The sequence below is a fragment of the Lasioglossum baleicum genome, chromosome 7 (assembly GCF_051020765.1).
Source record: "Lasioglossum baleicum chromosome 7, iyLasBale1, whole genome shotgun sequence".
Taxonomy (NCBI): Eukaryota; Metazoa; Arthropoda; class Insecta; order Hymenoptera; family Halictidae; genus Lasioglossum; species Lasioglossum baleicum.
In genome coordinates, this window is record NC_134935.1 from 3,847,993 (window position 1) to 3,862,453 (window position 14,461).

A 14,461-nucleotide genomic window follows, 5' to 3' on the forward strand; every position below is an offset into this window, starting at 1 on the left:
CGAACGGTAACACGATGCAACAAACTAACAAATGTTGGATGATATCGTATCACGCGTATACAAAAGCCCTCGCACTCGTTAACAATGATGAAAAGCAATAATGGTGCCTTGCTCGGACGTAGTTCCCGATATACGTACCGACTAGTTCGTAGGAGTATTTTACAAAAATTCTCGTCTAAAATGTTCGCCGAATTCGTCGAATTGTATTTCTAACGTGTATACTATTTTAATGAAAACCTTCGGAAACCTGAAAAAGAAGCAAAATATGGAAGACATATCGTTCGCGTCCTCGTTTTAGCGATCCTTTTTTCTTTTTGTTTTGTTTGAAAACTAATGGAAAAGTTGTACCAATTGAAATACATATATGAACATAGAATATATGTTCGATACTGTCTTGAAGATGACGGTGCGTTCTATATGAAAGCCGGAAGGGTTTTTAACTAACAAAACGCTACTGTCACACCTAGAACACAAACGCAAAGCAAAACAAGCATCCGACTTGAAATTTATATAAATACGTTTCTTCCACGAATAGAACCAGACGACAATTCCTCCGAATCAGCATTTATAGAACAAACGCAAGCAGAGGAAAGCGTGTTGTTTACGTGTGTATAATACTATGAGGTGGGGAAGGGTGTTCTCTAATCACATGGAAGAGAGAGTGAGACCGGAGGAGGGGGTGGGGTCGGGGGAAGAGCGAATGAATGAATGAATGGATGAATGAATGAAGGAACGAACGAATATGCATGTACATATAGATACGCACGAACATGAAAATCTGTGAGGGTAGGGGCACGGGCGGGAGAAATAAATAAATAAATGGAAATCGAGAAAAAAGGACAAACGAGTAAAGTGGAAATCGAAAGAAAATGGGACAGCGATTTTACCGAAATCATTAAACTCCAGGTACATCTCTAATATTGTACTAGTTTTCGAGAGTGTTTTTCTGCCGGTTCGCCCACTCGAAGAAACCAATGCTTAGGGAAGAGATTCGAAAACTTTGAAGCGTCAAGTAATAAACCACCGTACACGAAAATATGCGTCCACCGACCTCGTGCTACCGCTCCATCATCCGAGAAGATCTTTTTCTCGATTTTTACGTTCGTTGAAAAATTCTTCGGCCCTTCGTCCCGACATCCTGCGAGCCTGTACGATTTGTTTTTTCATGGAAACATTGCAAGAGAATCCAAACGATTGAAAATGATTTACCGGAATCGATACGACGAGTGATAGATAACGTTCAAATAAAATGAGGTATTTTAATATTTAAGTTAAATCGTATACGCGTGCATCAGGTGCCATGAAGGATCGTCGTGATAAAACGCAATGTTAAACTACCGAATAATTCTGTTTCACGATAACATATATTATTTTTGGACACAAAAGTACACATTGTTTTATCTCATTTTTTTCTTTTTGGTAAACAGTCTATTGTATCTATTTTTCGCGTGTACGAACGTCGCGAAATCCTGACTCGACACGATATTAACTATATACGGAAATAAAATATTGTTTTTGCTTTTTAATTAAAACCAACAAAAAAAAAACTGTCGACGTCCATAATAAGGTTCGTTAGGTTCGACAGATGGTGGGTCACAGGGTCAGGATTACGCGCGTGAACACTCTCCCGGATAGATTCTCCGAATAATTTAGAATTAGTGATACTTGTGTATTGTTCGGTTAACAGATTTATAATAAAGTTGTGAATTTTATTATTAATCCGTATAATATTTTCTATTCTTTTTCACGAATCTTTGATTAGAAACGTGTTGTTGAAACGTTGCGACTATATACGTTGAGAACGGTGGAAAAAAAGTCAAATAAGAGAGACAGGAAGGGACAGCAAGAAATTGTCTACCGGACTAAGATTGGTCTAGCGGCCCCGCCCACAATTTTTATTGATTATTGTGTGGAAAACAACTGTTTTAGGTTGAAAGATAATCCCCTAAAATTTTAAGTCGCTAACCCTTCGTATAAGGATGATACGAGGGTAAATATATACCCTTAACTGTATCATTTTTTTCTCGGTTGTTAATTAAGATATTCGGATTAAAAAAAACAAAGTTCATATCATACATTTTTTTCGCCATCGTGATCAAATTATTAAGGGTAGAAAAAAATCATTTAATTTTTTAGGGGTGGGAATTGCAAGCAACCCTTCGAGTGACCACTTCCAAAAAATTCAAGAACAATATTCTGTTGCTTATCTAGCATATAAAAAAGTTTCAAGATGGTCGGATTGGTGGAACATAGAAATTACGGTATTTTTGCAACGTAATGGTATTTTTTATTACGGATTCGGATTTTATGCGGAAAAACAAGAAACTTTTGTCTGAAACATTTTTTCAAAATGAGTCTTGGCGAAATAATGTTTCACTATCTGTGTAATATAGCCCAATCTTTTTATGCAAGCAATGAACTTTAATCAATAAAATATTTTCCAATTTGTTCGATGATCTTTTGCCATCTTTCTGGCATCTTTCTGGGTTATGCCAAGAGCAGATAGTGAAAACATTATTTTGTCAAGACTCATTTTGAAGGTTATTACTTAACTATAATTAATTCATATTAATTCATCAATAATCAATAACTACAATTCAAATCAGCATTACAATCTGAATTATAGGTACCAGAAGAATAAAATAAGAATCCTAAAAGTAGCAAATTATTGAATGTATAATGTAACATGATGGTGCTGCACCGTACTGTACTGTATCGTATCGTATCGTATCGTATCGTATCGTAGGAATCGTATCGTAACTTGTCGTATAGCTTCGCAACGTATCGCAACGTAACGTATCACGACTGAGGATACAAGCTGGCATCTGAAACGAGAAACGTTGCGTCGAGCAGACGACCCGGTCAGTTCGAGACCGAGAGTCGGGCGTTAGCGATATTCGATCGCGAGTTACGAACAAGGTGCGCGATACGAGCGGTAAAACTATTGTCTCGATTCGATACGTTGACAGTGACAGTGATAATTGCAAACCTTGTACTCGCTTGGACACGCACCAAATAATTCTCGACTCGTATCGATCGTCTGATCATAATCATCCGATTTTGACTTCTCCTTCGGTCCGTGAACACGGTCAATTAGACTATTGGACGATTAGACTCGATGATTCGAAAAGTTCCGCAGAGAGCGATACAACTGAACATAAAGAGAGAACTTGAATATAAAAATATAGATGATATACACACTTTTCCCGTACTCTACACTTTAGAAAACTGATCGAAAGAGTGGAGAACTTGGATGAAACTTTGTCGCTGAGAAAACATAGATCAGGAAGAAGGAACGGTTGAATTTCTGCAACCGTTGCGTTCGCTATCTACCGCCGCGACGGCGAAGAAACTGCGGCGGGTGCAATTATGCCGTAGCCCTGTTAATCAGCGTGCATCAAAATTAGCCCAGTTATAGTACAACGACCGTTCTCTGGCAGCAGCATTACTACGAAACAAACAACGTACGCATGTATCCACCACAAACATCAACAGGTACATATTCGTTCCCAAAAGAATCACTTTTACATTTTACACTTATTCGAGTGTATAATTATTTCGTTACTTACGTCAATATTCAACTACGAGCATGTAACACCGTACGGTACCATTTTTCCCTTTCGTTTTCTTTTATATTTGATGCCTTGATTTCTATGATTCGTTTGAAACCGAATCGCGCCGTGTTTGCGACGAGCAGATTCGAGTCGAGTCGAGTCGAATCGATTTAAATGCTTGGAAAGCATAATCGAACCTCGCTGGATAGAATCGGGAGTTTCGACAGTCAGATTTGCGCGAGTTATCCGCGAATGCAAGTTAATATTTTTTCGTGTATGGACGTAAAAACAAGTTGCGCTCGCGACTGGTTTTTGAAGCAAAATCCTGTATTCGAGCTTGTTTTAGACTCTTACGGTACTTGGGCCGATAGCACCAACTCCATCGATTTCGAAGCTCTATCTGTTACAGCGTCGCTTGGAGTACATCCTTGGAAAGTATCCGACAAAAGATTTTCTTGTCAAAAGATTAGTACAGATCTCTTCGAAGATGAAGAATTTTTACATGACGTCTGAGAACGAGTTTAACATTATTTCTCTATCATATGGTATATGTTATACGTTATATGTATACGACATACGGCCAATTAATGCATATGTATCGCATGATCTTTTCTTACGACACGTTTTTATAGCAAGGATATAACCTAACGGTTTCGACAAAAGTCGTACGCAAATCGTGTACATAATTGAGACTCGAGATCCAATTGATTAAACGAGTCTCGTTCGATTCCGATTTCAATGCACGCGTCGACGTCGATCGAGTGAGGAATAACAGTGAGACTGCTCACACATACTATACATATACATATATACATGCAGTAGGTTATACTTGGCGGTAGACGGAATTTGTATTCCATGCGATGCTGCACGAACGACCTACCTTTTCATTCTCCTAAAATTTTTTCGTTAGTTTAGCTTGGAGATTACAGTTTAGAGTTTAGAGCAATGAAAATCGATGCTAGTACACGCGTGTACGGTGTTTAGTACTACACCGTTTACTAAGTAAGTTTAACCCTTTACACTCGAATGGCGACTGTAAGGCGCCAGTAAAAATGGTCACACCATTATTCAAAACAGTTTCAATATTATTAAAAATTCGTCTGTTTCCTATAAATTGTGAAAAGTTCAACTGTTACATGAGAAAACTGGTTAAATTTCATGTGCACAATGTAAAAAAGATTGCATAGAATAAATATGTTCTGGGTCGAAAGAAATGATTTTGATTTTCGAATTAAAATTGCTTCGAGTGCAAAGGGTTAATATGTTTCGTTCGAACAAGTCAAGATATAGTGCCGCGATAGGCCGATTCGCGAGCATTTACAAATTGAAACTACCTATGTATACCGGCGCGGAGCGGCGCACAGTGGGCCAGATCGACGCGCTAGCTGTTCATAAGCTAAAAAATCAAAGTCCTCATATCGATTTTTAACGAATGTACAACGTTTCTTAAATGTCCATTACATTCGAAACCGATAATATTAATTAAAGTTATTAAAAACTCTCGTTACAATAAGCGTTCAAAGATCAAACTTTTTCAGATACAATTTATCACCGAAATAATTCCTTTTCTTCATAACGCTGTCCTGGCAAACCTACTGAAGATTAAGTGCTCAATTTTCTTTTGGTATGAAGAATGTATATCTATGTTGAGAACGCACCAGGAACTAAACATAAATGTTCATAATTTATTACAAAAAAAAATACTTAGTCAACTAAGGAATACTGTCAAAGTTTTTCACCTTTGACAAGGGATAAGTTAAAAGTGTTACATAGTGTCGTGCTCTAACAAAGTGGAACATTTGCAGCAACGTCTCCTCTAAAAGATCCTGCAAATTTCCCACCCAAATCGACCCAAGAATGGAAATTATGTTGGTTTAAAGCGTCGCGTGCACGCAATTCCGCGGCGAGTCGCGTTGCACGAGACGCATTGACGACCACTCAGCGGTCGACCACTTCAGACATTTCCGGTGGTGTGACAAAAAAATGTTTCGTACAAAAAGTAATCAGTAGTCGGTCTTCTACAAATTTCAATACAAAAAATTTCAATAATTTTTGTTTTTTACTAGAAAATTATGTGCACCTTGATTATTTATTTATAACTATATATTTTTTATTCAATAATGTTATAGTTGACGTCAAGACGAATCCAACGACCTATTTAATGTGGTCTTTATATTTTGAAATAATGGTGAAATAGGCGTGAACAGCTAGCGCGGCGATCTGGCCCAGCGTGAAAAAATCTACGGGAAATGATGTGTCGCACGTTAAAAAAAAATTTTTCCGTGCGTGGTATTGGAAAAACCACAATTTTCTTGAAATTGTACAAGTTTAACGAATTCTTTCAAGGTTAAAAAACGTTCGTACCACAATCTCCATAATTATCCCATATTCTGCAAAGTTTGAGCTTTCATTTAAAAAAAATTTCATCGCTCTATCTCATTTCTATCGAAAGTTCTTTGATTTTGACACAGATTTCGTCGATTTAGCCCATAGTGCGCCGCGGCGCACAGTGGTCTAAACGGGCGATTTAACTGGACAAAACCCAAAAAATGGAAATCCAGCAGGGAAATTTCCCGCTTCGGTAAATGAGAGATAAGGTATCAGGTATTATGAACCACTGCTGGTTTTTCCCTTTTTATCACCCCATAATAAAATATACCCCACGAACAACTCATTTTTCAACTTCGTATTTCTTCATCGTCGTTCGACACCTCACTATTCATTAGTATATCTCGTTGTGAACATCTAGTAGTGGAAATATTTGTGGAATTTTTCATTCTATGATGGATACCAGCATGAACCAAAAGGACAAAACTCAAATAAAACTTATATATATTGTTTATTTGCTTAAAAATGAAAGTATACTTCAAACGTATATGTATAGCATTCAAACTTTGACAGTCTCGCAAAAAAACCTTTGAAAACCTTTAGGATGGAACATGTTGGAACATCTTTATAGAAGTCTAGAGTGTCCGGAAAAATCAATTTTATTAGCACGAACTTGCACCTTTGAATTTGAGACAGTGTTTAGTAATTCAATGTCGATATATTTCGAATCATCTCTATGATTCTCTTCTACGTAAGCCACAAATGACAAAAAGATATCAAAACATGATTGGAGTAAAAGTGATATCGTATTTTTGGACCCCTAAAATTTATGCACAATTTTGAAAATTTATGATTTTTTTTTAATTTTGAAAATGATTTTTTTTAGAAATTTTTTATAGAGATTTGTGGGCCTAAAATTACGATATAACATTTATTTCAATCTGTTTTTGCTATCTTTTGTCGTTTGTTTATTTCATAATAGAATGATGCAAAAGTAGTTCTGTCAGCTTTTCGACGCAAATGCCCAATTCTCACCACGATGTTTTGAACATTTCGGATAATCTGGCAAGAAAATGTTTCCAACAAAAGTTAATCGATACTCAGTCATCTATAAATCCCAATAAAAAAATTTCACAAAATTTTTTCTTAATGGAAAAATATGATTATGTTAATTTTTTAAACGCCACTAAGTATTTTTTATTACATATTGTTGTTGCTGATGTCAAGACGAATTCAATGACCTTAAAATAATGCTAGAATAATTTTGTCCAGTTAAATGGCCCGTTTAGACCACTGTGTCGCAAACGCGCGCTTTACGATCGAGTGTCTCGCGTCTCGCGCAGCGCGTAGCACGTTGATTTTCGATCCTATCTAGAGTGCTTCATTCCATCTCGCATTTTCTAAACGAAACATTCTTGTGTCTCGAAATGTCCCATTAATTTTCCAACTGTTATATACAGATTCTCCTGTACACCGTCTGCGAATAAACGACCAATCGTAACACAGCAACCTCGGCTAGGCTGTCCGATATAACACACGTATATCTGCTCGTTGGAAATTTCTTTACATTTGATTGGACCAGTGAAAATATGGAAAAGAAGAAGAGCATGGTTGCGTTGCTTGGACTGATTCTACTCCTGAAATCGTCGAATGTCGAAAGCGGAGTTGACGGACAAGAATCGTATTCGAAATTCCCCCATCACCGGCACAAAAGATTCTTTTGGGTAACCAACGACGGCCGAATTGCTTTGCCGCCTGGAACGATAATGACCATAACTCCAACATTGGCTTTGCCATTTGTTCGATATCCGCCCTATGGATTCCTAAGCAACATGACCATCAGCCTTCCTTTTACCAGTGAGTGTGCAAATAATAAATGCATCTTTGCAGTTTGCACTTTGCACGCGATTTCATTCGATTAACGATTAGTAATTGTTACGAGATAAAATCGAGGTTCACGAGTTTCGTTCTGTTTCGAGTACAGTCGATTTCGACAAGCTTGGTTTAACCGACAACGAAAATCCTTACGGCGTTCTACCGTCTGCGTTCGACGGTACCGCGAGGGATCAAGGTTCGACCACGGCAGAATTCATCGCATCATTCGTAAAGCGTGGACTCAGTAAAAGAGAGGCAATTCAAGATTTACCAAAAAATGCGTTTTACGGAGGTGAAAGAGCTCTCTTATATAGTACCGCCGAAGACATGCTTGGAAATTTTGGATTGAATGGAAGGGCGTGTCTACTCAGGGCGATCTGCGAGGTCCAAGGACACCCCTTGAACAATTTTGGACTAATCGGAGAAATGTTGAAACTCTTTTTCACGTAAGTTTTCAATATGCTCCTGTCATCGCGTAAAATGATATATTTATTTCGTAAATGTACCTTTCAGCGCCAGTAAATCGCCATTCGCGGACCTGTTAACGGATTACGTCGAAGCCGAAAATAGGGGAAAATTTCATGGTGAATGTTGGCCTTATTTCAAGGACTGCCCAAAATCATTGTTCCGTTCATCGGAAAACAGATACACGTAAGTAAGCGTGGTCTGACACGGAAAACTTGAATACGATTCGATTTCAGACGACTCGATGTATCATCGAAACTATTTACCGTTCTTGCAGAAAAGAGGCATTTCACGAAGCTACCGACACTATTGAAACCATCGAGTTGGATCGGAACAAGGAACAATTATATACAAAACGCATATTGCATCCGTCTATGTAAATGTCACGAGGCGATTTCCTAAATTTTACAGTAAAACAGAACAAACTTGAAAGTACTTGCAAAGAAACCAAAATGCGCGTACTTAAAAATATGTGTTCATTAAGTTTCACTGACCCTAGTAGTCATTCAAAATTCAAACATGCGAATGTACGCACTACTTTTTCTCTCTCTCTCTCTTCCTCCCTCCCTCCCCCCTGTCACTCCTTTTCTCACTCTATGCCGCCATATTATTTTCTAGTAATTTATTTCAAATGATACTTACTTATATCGATGATATTGATTTCAACGATCATCGCGTCACAGTAAGAACGGATACTTTTTATAAACCGTCTAATTTAAATGTATCATACAGATATCTATGTAAGTAATATAATATTGTAAAGGGAACGGGATCACTTTGTCACCCGTATGAGAACAAGAATAAACATATACATACACACATATTAATACTGTTAAAGTTATTTAATCTGTTCACTGTTTTAAATTCCATCTACTCGTATTATTTCTAAACCGTCTTATTTGCTCTTAAAACTATCATTTGAAACAAAATTCTCATTTTTACATTTTTTAAAATATTTGCCTTGCCAATAAACTACTGCATGAAACTTTGTTTATAACAAGTAAAAGGTTAGAACTCTATATGTGATTTATGCCTAACAGCTTTCGGGAGATAAACAACAAATGAACATAAGAAAAATATATTTTACATGAGGTGGGGTAAAAATAATTAAAAATAAGACAATATCCAAGAATAGCGACACTGCGTTGGTGGTTTCGTTTTTGAAATGCAATAAAAAATGAATCTGGTATGCATATGTACCGAACAGAACGAGTACCATTACACATTTCACTATACCTTTTATTACCTATGCCTTTTAATTACTATGGTGATAAATAATTCAAGTTACATATTTATTAATTTTTCATTAATACAGTTTGAAAAGAAGGTGTTTAATAACACAGTTTAATTGGGAAGATAATTGGTACTCACGCTCGCGTCCTCTCCCGCTTGAAGAAAGCACAACACGCTGCGTCTTGATCATCGAACAGTACAAAATATTATCGATCTCGGTTGTCAATTAATTAATGGTTGTCCGGTTGGCTCGGAATCTACAACAGAAAGAAAAAATGTATTAATTTCAATCGACAAACAGTCGGAGACTGCATCAGAATTAATAATAAATAAATAATTCAATTTGAATATAAAATCAAAATTAACTTGAACGGAAATGAAATGAACTCGATTTTTATCGCACGACACGAATTTAAATACAATTGATCATCGCGACACAAGAGTAAATTGAAATTAATAGGAAATAAAGAATTCAAATTGAATATTTATTAATTGTTCATTAATGGTATGAATAAAGACGTTCAATAACATCGTATAATTTCAAAAATAATTTGTACTCACGCTCGCGTCCTCTCCTGCTTCAAGAAAGTCCGCCATGATGCTACGTCACGATTCGATTCTCGAAAGCATCGATCTCGCTACCAAGATGCTCTTTCAAACGATTGATTCTTTTCCCGCGGAATCTGTAACAGAAAGAACAATTTCATTAATTTCAATTGACCAACAGTCGGAGACTAAATCCGAATTAATAATAAATAAATAATTCAATTTGAATAGAAAATCAAAATTAGTTTCAACGGAAAATAAATAACCTTGACTCGACACAAGAATAAATCCGAATTAATAGGAAATAAATCATTCAAATTGAATATTTATTAATTGTTCATTAATGGTCATTAAGAAAGATGTTCGATATCGCAGTATAATTGGAAATATAATTTGTACTGACGCTCACGTCCTCTCCTGCTTGAAGAAAACACACTATGCCCGCCATGCCATGACATACGCATGCAGGGACGTTACGCTTTCGATTATCGAAATAGCATCGAGTAGTATCGATCTGGGCTATGAATATTTCGATCAATATGGATTCTTTTCCCGCGGAATCTGTAACAGAAAGAGCAAATTCATTAATTACAATTAAGAATTCAATACAATACAATACAATCAGAATTAATAATAAATAAACAATTCAATTTGAATATAACATCAAAATAAATTTGAACGGAAATTAAACAAACTTGATTGATTAACACGACTCGAGAATAAATTTAAATCAATAAAAAATAAATAACTCGCTTGAATACATAATTCATTTTTAAAAAATTGAGGTAAATAATCTTGATTTCCATCGAATAACGAAACACGGAAATGGTACTCGATCAGTACATAATACCAGATAATATACATACTCACCATGTATGTATAACGGCTCCCGTTCCCGCTTTGCGTCGTATATTTTCTGCGTCGTATATTTTCTGCGTCTCTACCACTACTCCATGTCTGTCCATGTCTATCTCTACTCCATACTCCATACTATCAATACTATAGAGTACTATATATAGACTGTAAATAATACCAAGAGCAGCCAAGAGTTACGGGTTTGCAAGTAATGAAAAGTACAATCTAATTGTAAGACGAGAATCAGCAAAAATGAATCAGGCAAACGTTGAGAAACTAGTTTCTAGATTAAGATACAATGTTGGATCAAAACCACGTAGAATGCGAAATCCACAAGGTCCGGAAGGAAGGTTAGGAAAAATTCAGAAAACGTTAACCGCTTTAGTGAAATACGAAAGAATCGAATTGAACTACGGCCGGGCGGACGAGACAAGAGGTTACGCTGAACGAGTTCGTATCCTGCAAATTGTTTGTTATCCTTCATTTGAGTCTGTGCGTTATGGCAGTATCTTTTTACAGTTGATATCGGAAGCGTTGCGTCATGGACCTGAACACAAGGAGACGATGGAGATGGCAAACTTTTGGGTATTAGAAAAACAACTTGTTCATAAACTTTTTAAGGTACTAGTACCAAGATTTCAGAACTATACAACTTGCTATACGAAACTTCATAGAGCACCAACCATTTACCCTGGAAACCCTTATAAGCGTGCTGTATTGGAATTAAGAGGTATGCTTTTGACAATATTCATACAATGATGTGTTTCTTGTAATATTAACGTAAACAATTCATTTTAGGAAACGTGTATCCTGGTGTCGAACAATACGATCCGCATCAGTCTATGTCGCTCCAAAATATATTACTCGATGCGGCCAGAAAGGAATTTCAAATGGAAAAGTATAAAGAAATTGCAGCTAATATAAATGTGTAAACTTTTATTATCTAACCATAAAAAAATACAAAATTTTAATATAGGATGTTCATTGTACTTTGTCAATTCGATTTAAAAACATGCATCGGGTAATGTTCTTGAAACTCGGCAACATGGTTTTCCATGGAACGTAATTGCTTTCTAAAAGTAAAAAGATACATTGGCAACTTGTAATAGTTTCAAGACAGACTTACTATAGCATGTATCAAAATTGATAGCGCTAAATATAATCTTTTTAAAGAAAACTAAGAAACATACTCGACATGCTTGGGCATCGTGCGATATATATCTGTGAATAACTCTTTCCAACAAGGTTTCAGTTCTTTCTCTGCATCTGTAAACGCGCGTAAAACTGATTCTTTTATGGAATCGTATGTCTGTTCTTCTCGTTGTTCGCACCAAAGGTTCATCGATTCTAAATAGTTTCGAAATCTTGTTATCGGTGAATTGCAATTCCATCGAGTTATTTCATTGGTCGATCGGTACGCGCTGCTATCGTCGGAAGTACTGTGATCACCTATTCTAAAACGTACAAAGAAGAATACGCAAATCGTATGAAATATCGTAAGGCTGCCACAATTGAATAAAAAAAATTAGTGGTTTTGTACCGATAAGTCATAGCTTCGATTAAAACAGGTTTTCTTTTTTCGACGCAGTATCGACGAGCAGCTTTCATTGCGCTGTACATAGCAAGAATATCGTTGCCGTCTACGCGAATTGTTCGTATTCCGTAGGCTGGGCCTCTAGCAGCGATACCATCTCCGCTAAATTGTTCCAGCGAACTTGTAGAAATGGCGTAACCGTTGTTTCGACTTGAAATATTAAAAGGACACTATAAATAGCATTGTTCGAAAGATTGAGATTGAAAGATTTCTGTTGGTTTTCGATACGATATTCGATAGACTGATCCATTCTTTACTAGCCGTAAATACTCGTTATTCGTCGATGTTTATACATCGATCGATAAGAAATTACCAGATAAAAATAATTGGACATTCCAAAGTTGCAGCAAAATTGAAAGCTGCATGAGCATCTCCTTCGCTAGCTGCACCTTCGCCAAAGTAACACGCTACGCAGGCTTTATTTTTTGATTGTTTTAATCCGTACGCTGTACCTACGGCTGAAAATCGTTACGCAAACACGTTTTGTTAATAGTGCAAATCGTTGCGTTAACAAATTCTCGAATAGCGCTTGTTCATTTTTCTACCTTGCGGTAATTGTGTTGTTAAAGGTGAAGAAATAGTGACAAAGTTCAGTTTTTTTGATCCATAATGAACAGGCATTTGCCTTCCCTTTGAAGTATCCTTATGATTACCATAACACTGATTCATAAAATCTATAATAGAGTGGCCACGCCACAATAACACACCTGTAAAATAAGTAAACGACAAGACAAATTGAATTTCTTTCACAGTGTACCGTATTATGTCCTAATTATCATTGTATTACTGTTAATAATTTCAAAATTCCTACCAGCCTCGCGATACTGTGCATATACCATATCTTCCAACGTAAGAGCTGCAGCGGAACCAATTTGGAGTGCTTCTTCGCCGGTATTGGTCATATAAAACGATATGCGCCCTTGCCTTTGAGATTCGTAAAGAATTTTATCCATGATCCTCAACGTAAGCATTTTGCGATACATTCTGATTACAGTTTGTTCGTTTAACTTAAGGGTAAAAGAAATATATTATCGTTCAAATAAAACAAATTTCAATATACATTAAATATCTAAACCTCATATTCCTTGGGTAATTGTCCTTGTTCGGATGAGTTTAAAATCCTAAATATGGGTAAAGAATTGTAACTTTCCTTATCAAAAAACTGAAGTTTATTTGTAAAATTGGTTTGTATTCCCAAAAATTCTGGTCCTGCTTCATCGGTAGTATTAGTAGTACTACTAGTATTGATTCTCATTTTGGTATTTGCACTATTGTATCGTAGTTTTACCTAAACCAAAAAATCATTCAATTTGTTTCCTTGTCCATTCGTTATGTATATTTACATATGTATTTACTATTAGGTATATGTGCTTACTTGTAAAATATTTCGAAAACAAATTCGTTTTACAAGTCCCGACAGAACTTTATCGATCATTGTGTTAATAGCAGTTAATAGTAATCTAAATTTCTCTAACAATAAAAATTATTTATAGTCAACTTTCTTTCTATTTTCGCTTGACAACGTTTACGTAACACTTTCGTGCGTATATACCAGTATATACATAAGCGGATATACATATATATACCCAGCTAACCAGGCGTGCCTTGGGCAAGCCGTGCCTAGGGCACAGATCGGCAAATCATTGTCCAATCTACGCTCGGAGGTGCTCAAGTCCCGATTGGCTTAATTTTGGACGACCGTAGGACCAGGGTTTGGACATGGGCATGAGGTCGGCATCAGGTCGGCACGAATCGGCCGAATGTGCCTTTGTGGCAGCACTGTCGCACTGATGTACCGCATGCCGAATATCGTTTTACAGGTGAAACAAACAATTCCAATGCCGCTTTTGCAAAATTCACATGTTTTTCTATAAGCGAGGGTGAAACTAATATCCTAATCGCGATATGGAGCAACAAAAAATGAGTATACACATTCGGAGCTAATATCCCGTACATTACTACCGGGCCGGTATATAAGAGAAATTGGCGAAAAAAAAAATACAAATTTTAT

General features: G+C 36.5%; 3 protein-coding genes and 1 long non-coding RNA gene across 5 annotated transcripts; 2 read left to right on the forward strand and 2 right to left on the reverse strand.

The window, feature by feature from the left end:
* The first annotated feature begins 137 nt into the window (after window positions 1–137).
* Window positions 138–10,791, forward strand: LOC143210694 (uncharacterized). 2 transcript variants are annotated; one of them, XM_076427807.1, is made up of 5 exons: window positions 138–3,495; window positions 7,343–7,739; window positions 7,867–8,203; window positions 8,271–8,408; window positions 8,500–10,791. In XM_076427807.1, exons 2-5 carry the CDS (start codon window positions 7,472–7,474, stop codon window positions 8,600–8,602), a joined length of 846 nt encoding a protein of 281 aa, XP_076283922.1. In that variant the 5' UTR covers window positions 138–3,495; window positions 7,343–7,471; the 3' UTR covers window positions 8,603–10,791. The 2 variants fall into 2 exon arrangements, with proteins under 2 accessions (XP_076283922.1, XP_076283923.1); XM_076427808.1 differs by lacking the exon at window positions 7,343–7,739.
* LOC143210703 (uncharacterized) lies at window positions 1,674–11,382 on the reverse strand. Its single transcript, XR_013009318.1, has 4 exons — window positions 10,872–11,382; window positions 10,405–10,562; window positions 10,017–10,138; window positions 1,674–9,712 (listed from the first exon to the last, which is right to left on the reverse strand). It is a non-coding gene; the product is annotated as an uncharacterized LOC143210703 (long non-coding RNA).
* Window positions 10,972–11,834, forward strand: Mrpl17 (mitochondrial ribosomal protein L17). Its single transcript, XM_076427810.1, has 3 exons — window positions 10,972–11,306; window positions 11,376–11,586; window positions 11,655–11,834. The coding sequence occupies exons 1-3, from the start codon at window positions 11,109–11,111 to the stop codon at window positions 11,786–11,788; spliced, it is 543 nt and encodes a 180-aa protein (XP_076283925.1). The 5' UTR covers window positions 10,972–11,108; the 3' UTR covers window positions 11,789–11,834.
* Window positions 11,778–14,398, reverse strand: Bckdha (Branched chain keto acid dehydrogenase E1 subunit alpha). Its single transcript, XM_076427791.1, has 8 exons — window positions 13,826–14,398; window positions 13,526–13,738; window positions 13,262–13,457; window positions 12,996–13,157; window positions 12,764–12,908; window positions 12,397–12,600; window positions 12,047–12,310; window positions 11,778–11,929 (listed from the first exon to the last, which is right to left on the reverse strand). The coding sequence occupies exons 1-8, from the start codon at window positions 13,883–13,885 to the stop codon at window positions 11,851–11,853; spliced, it is 1,323 nt and encodes a 440-aa protein (XP_076283906.1). The 5' UTR covers window positions 13,886–14,398; the 3' UTR covers window positions 11,778–11,850.
* Window positions 14,399–14,461: the final 63 nt, after the last annotated feature.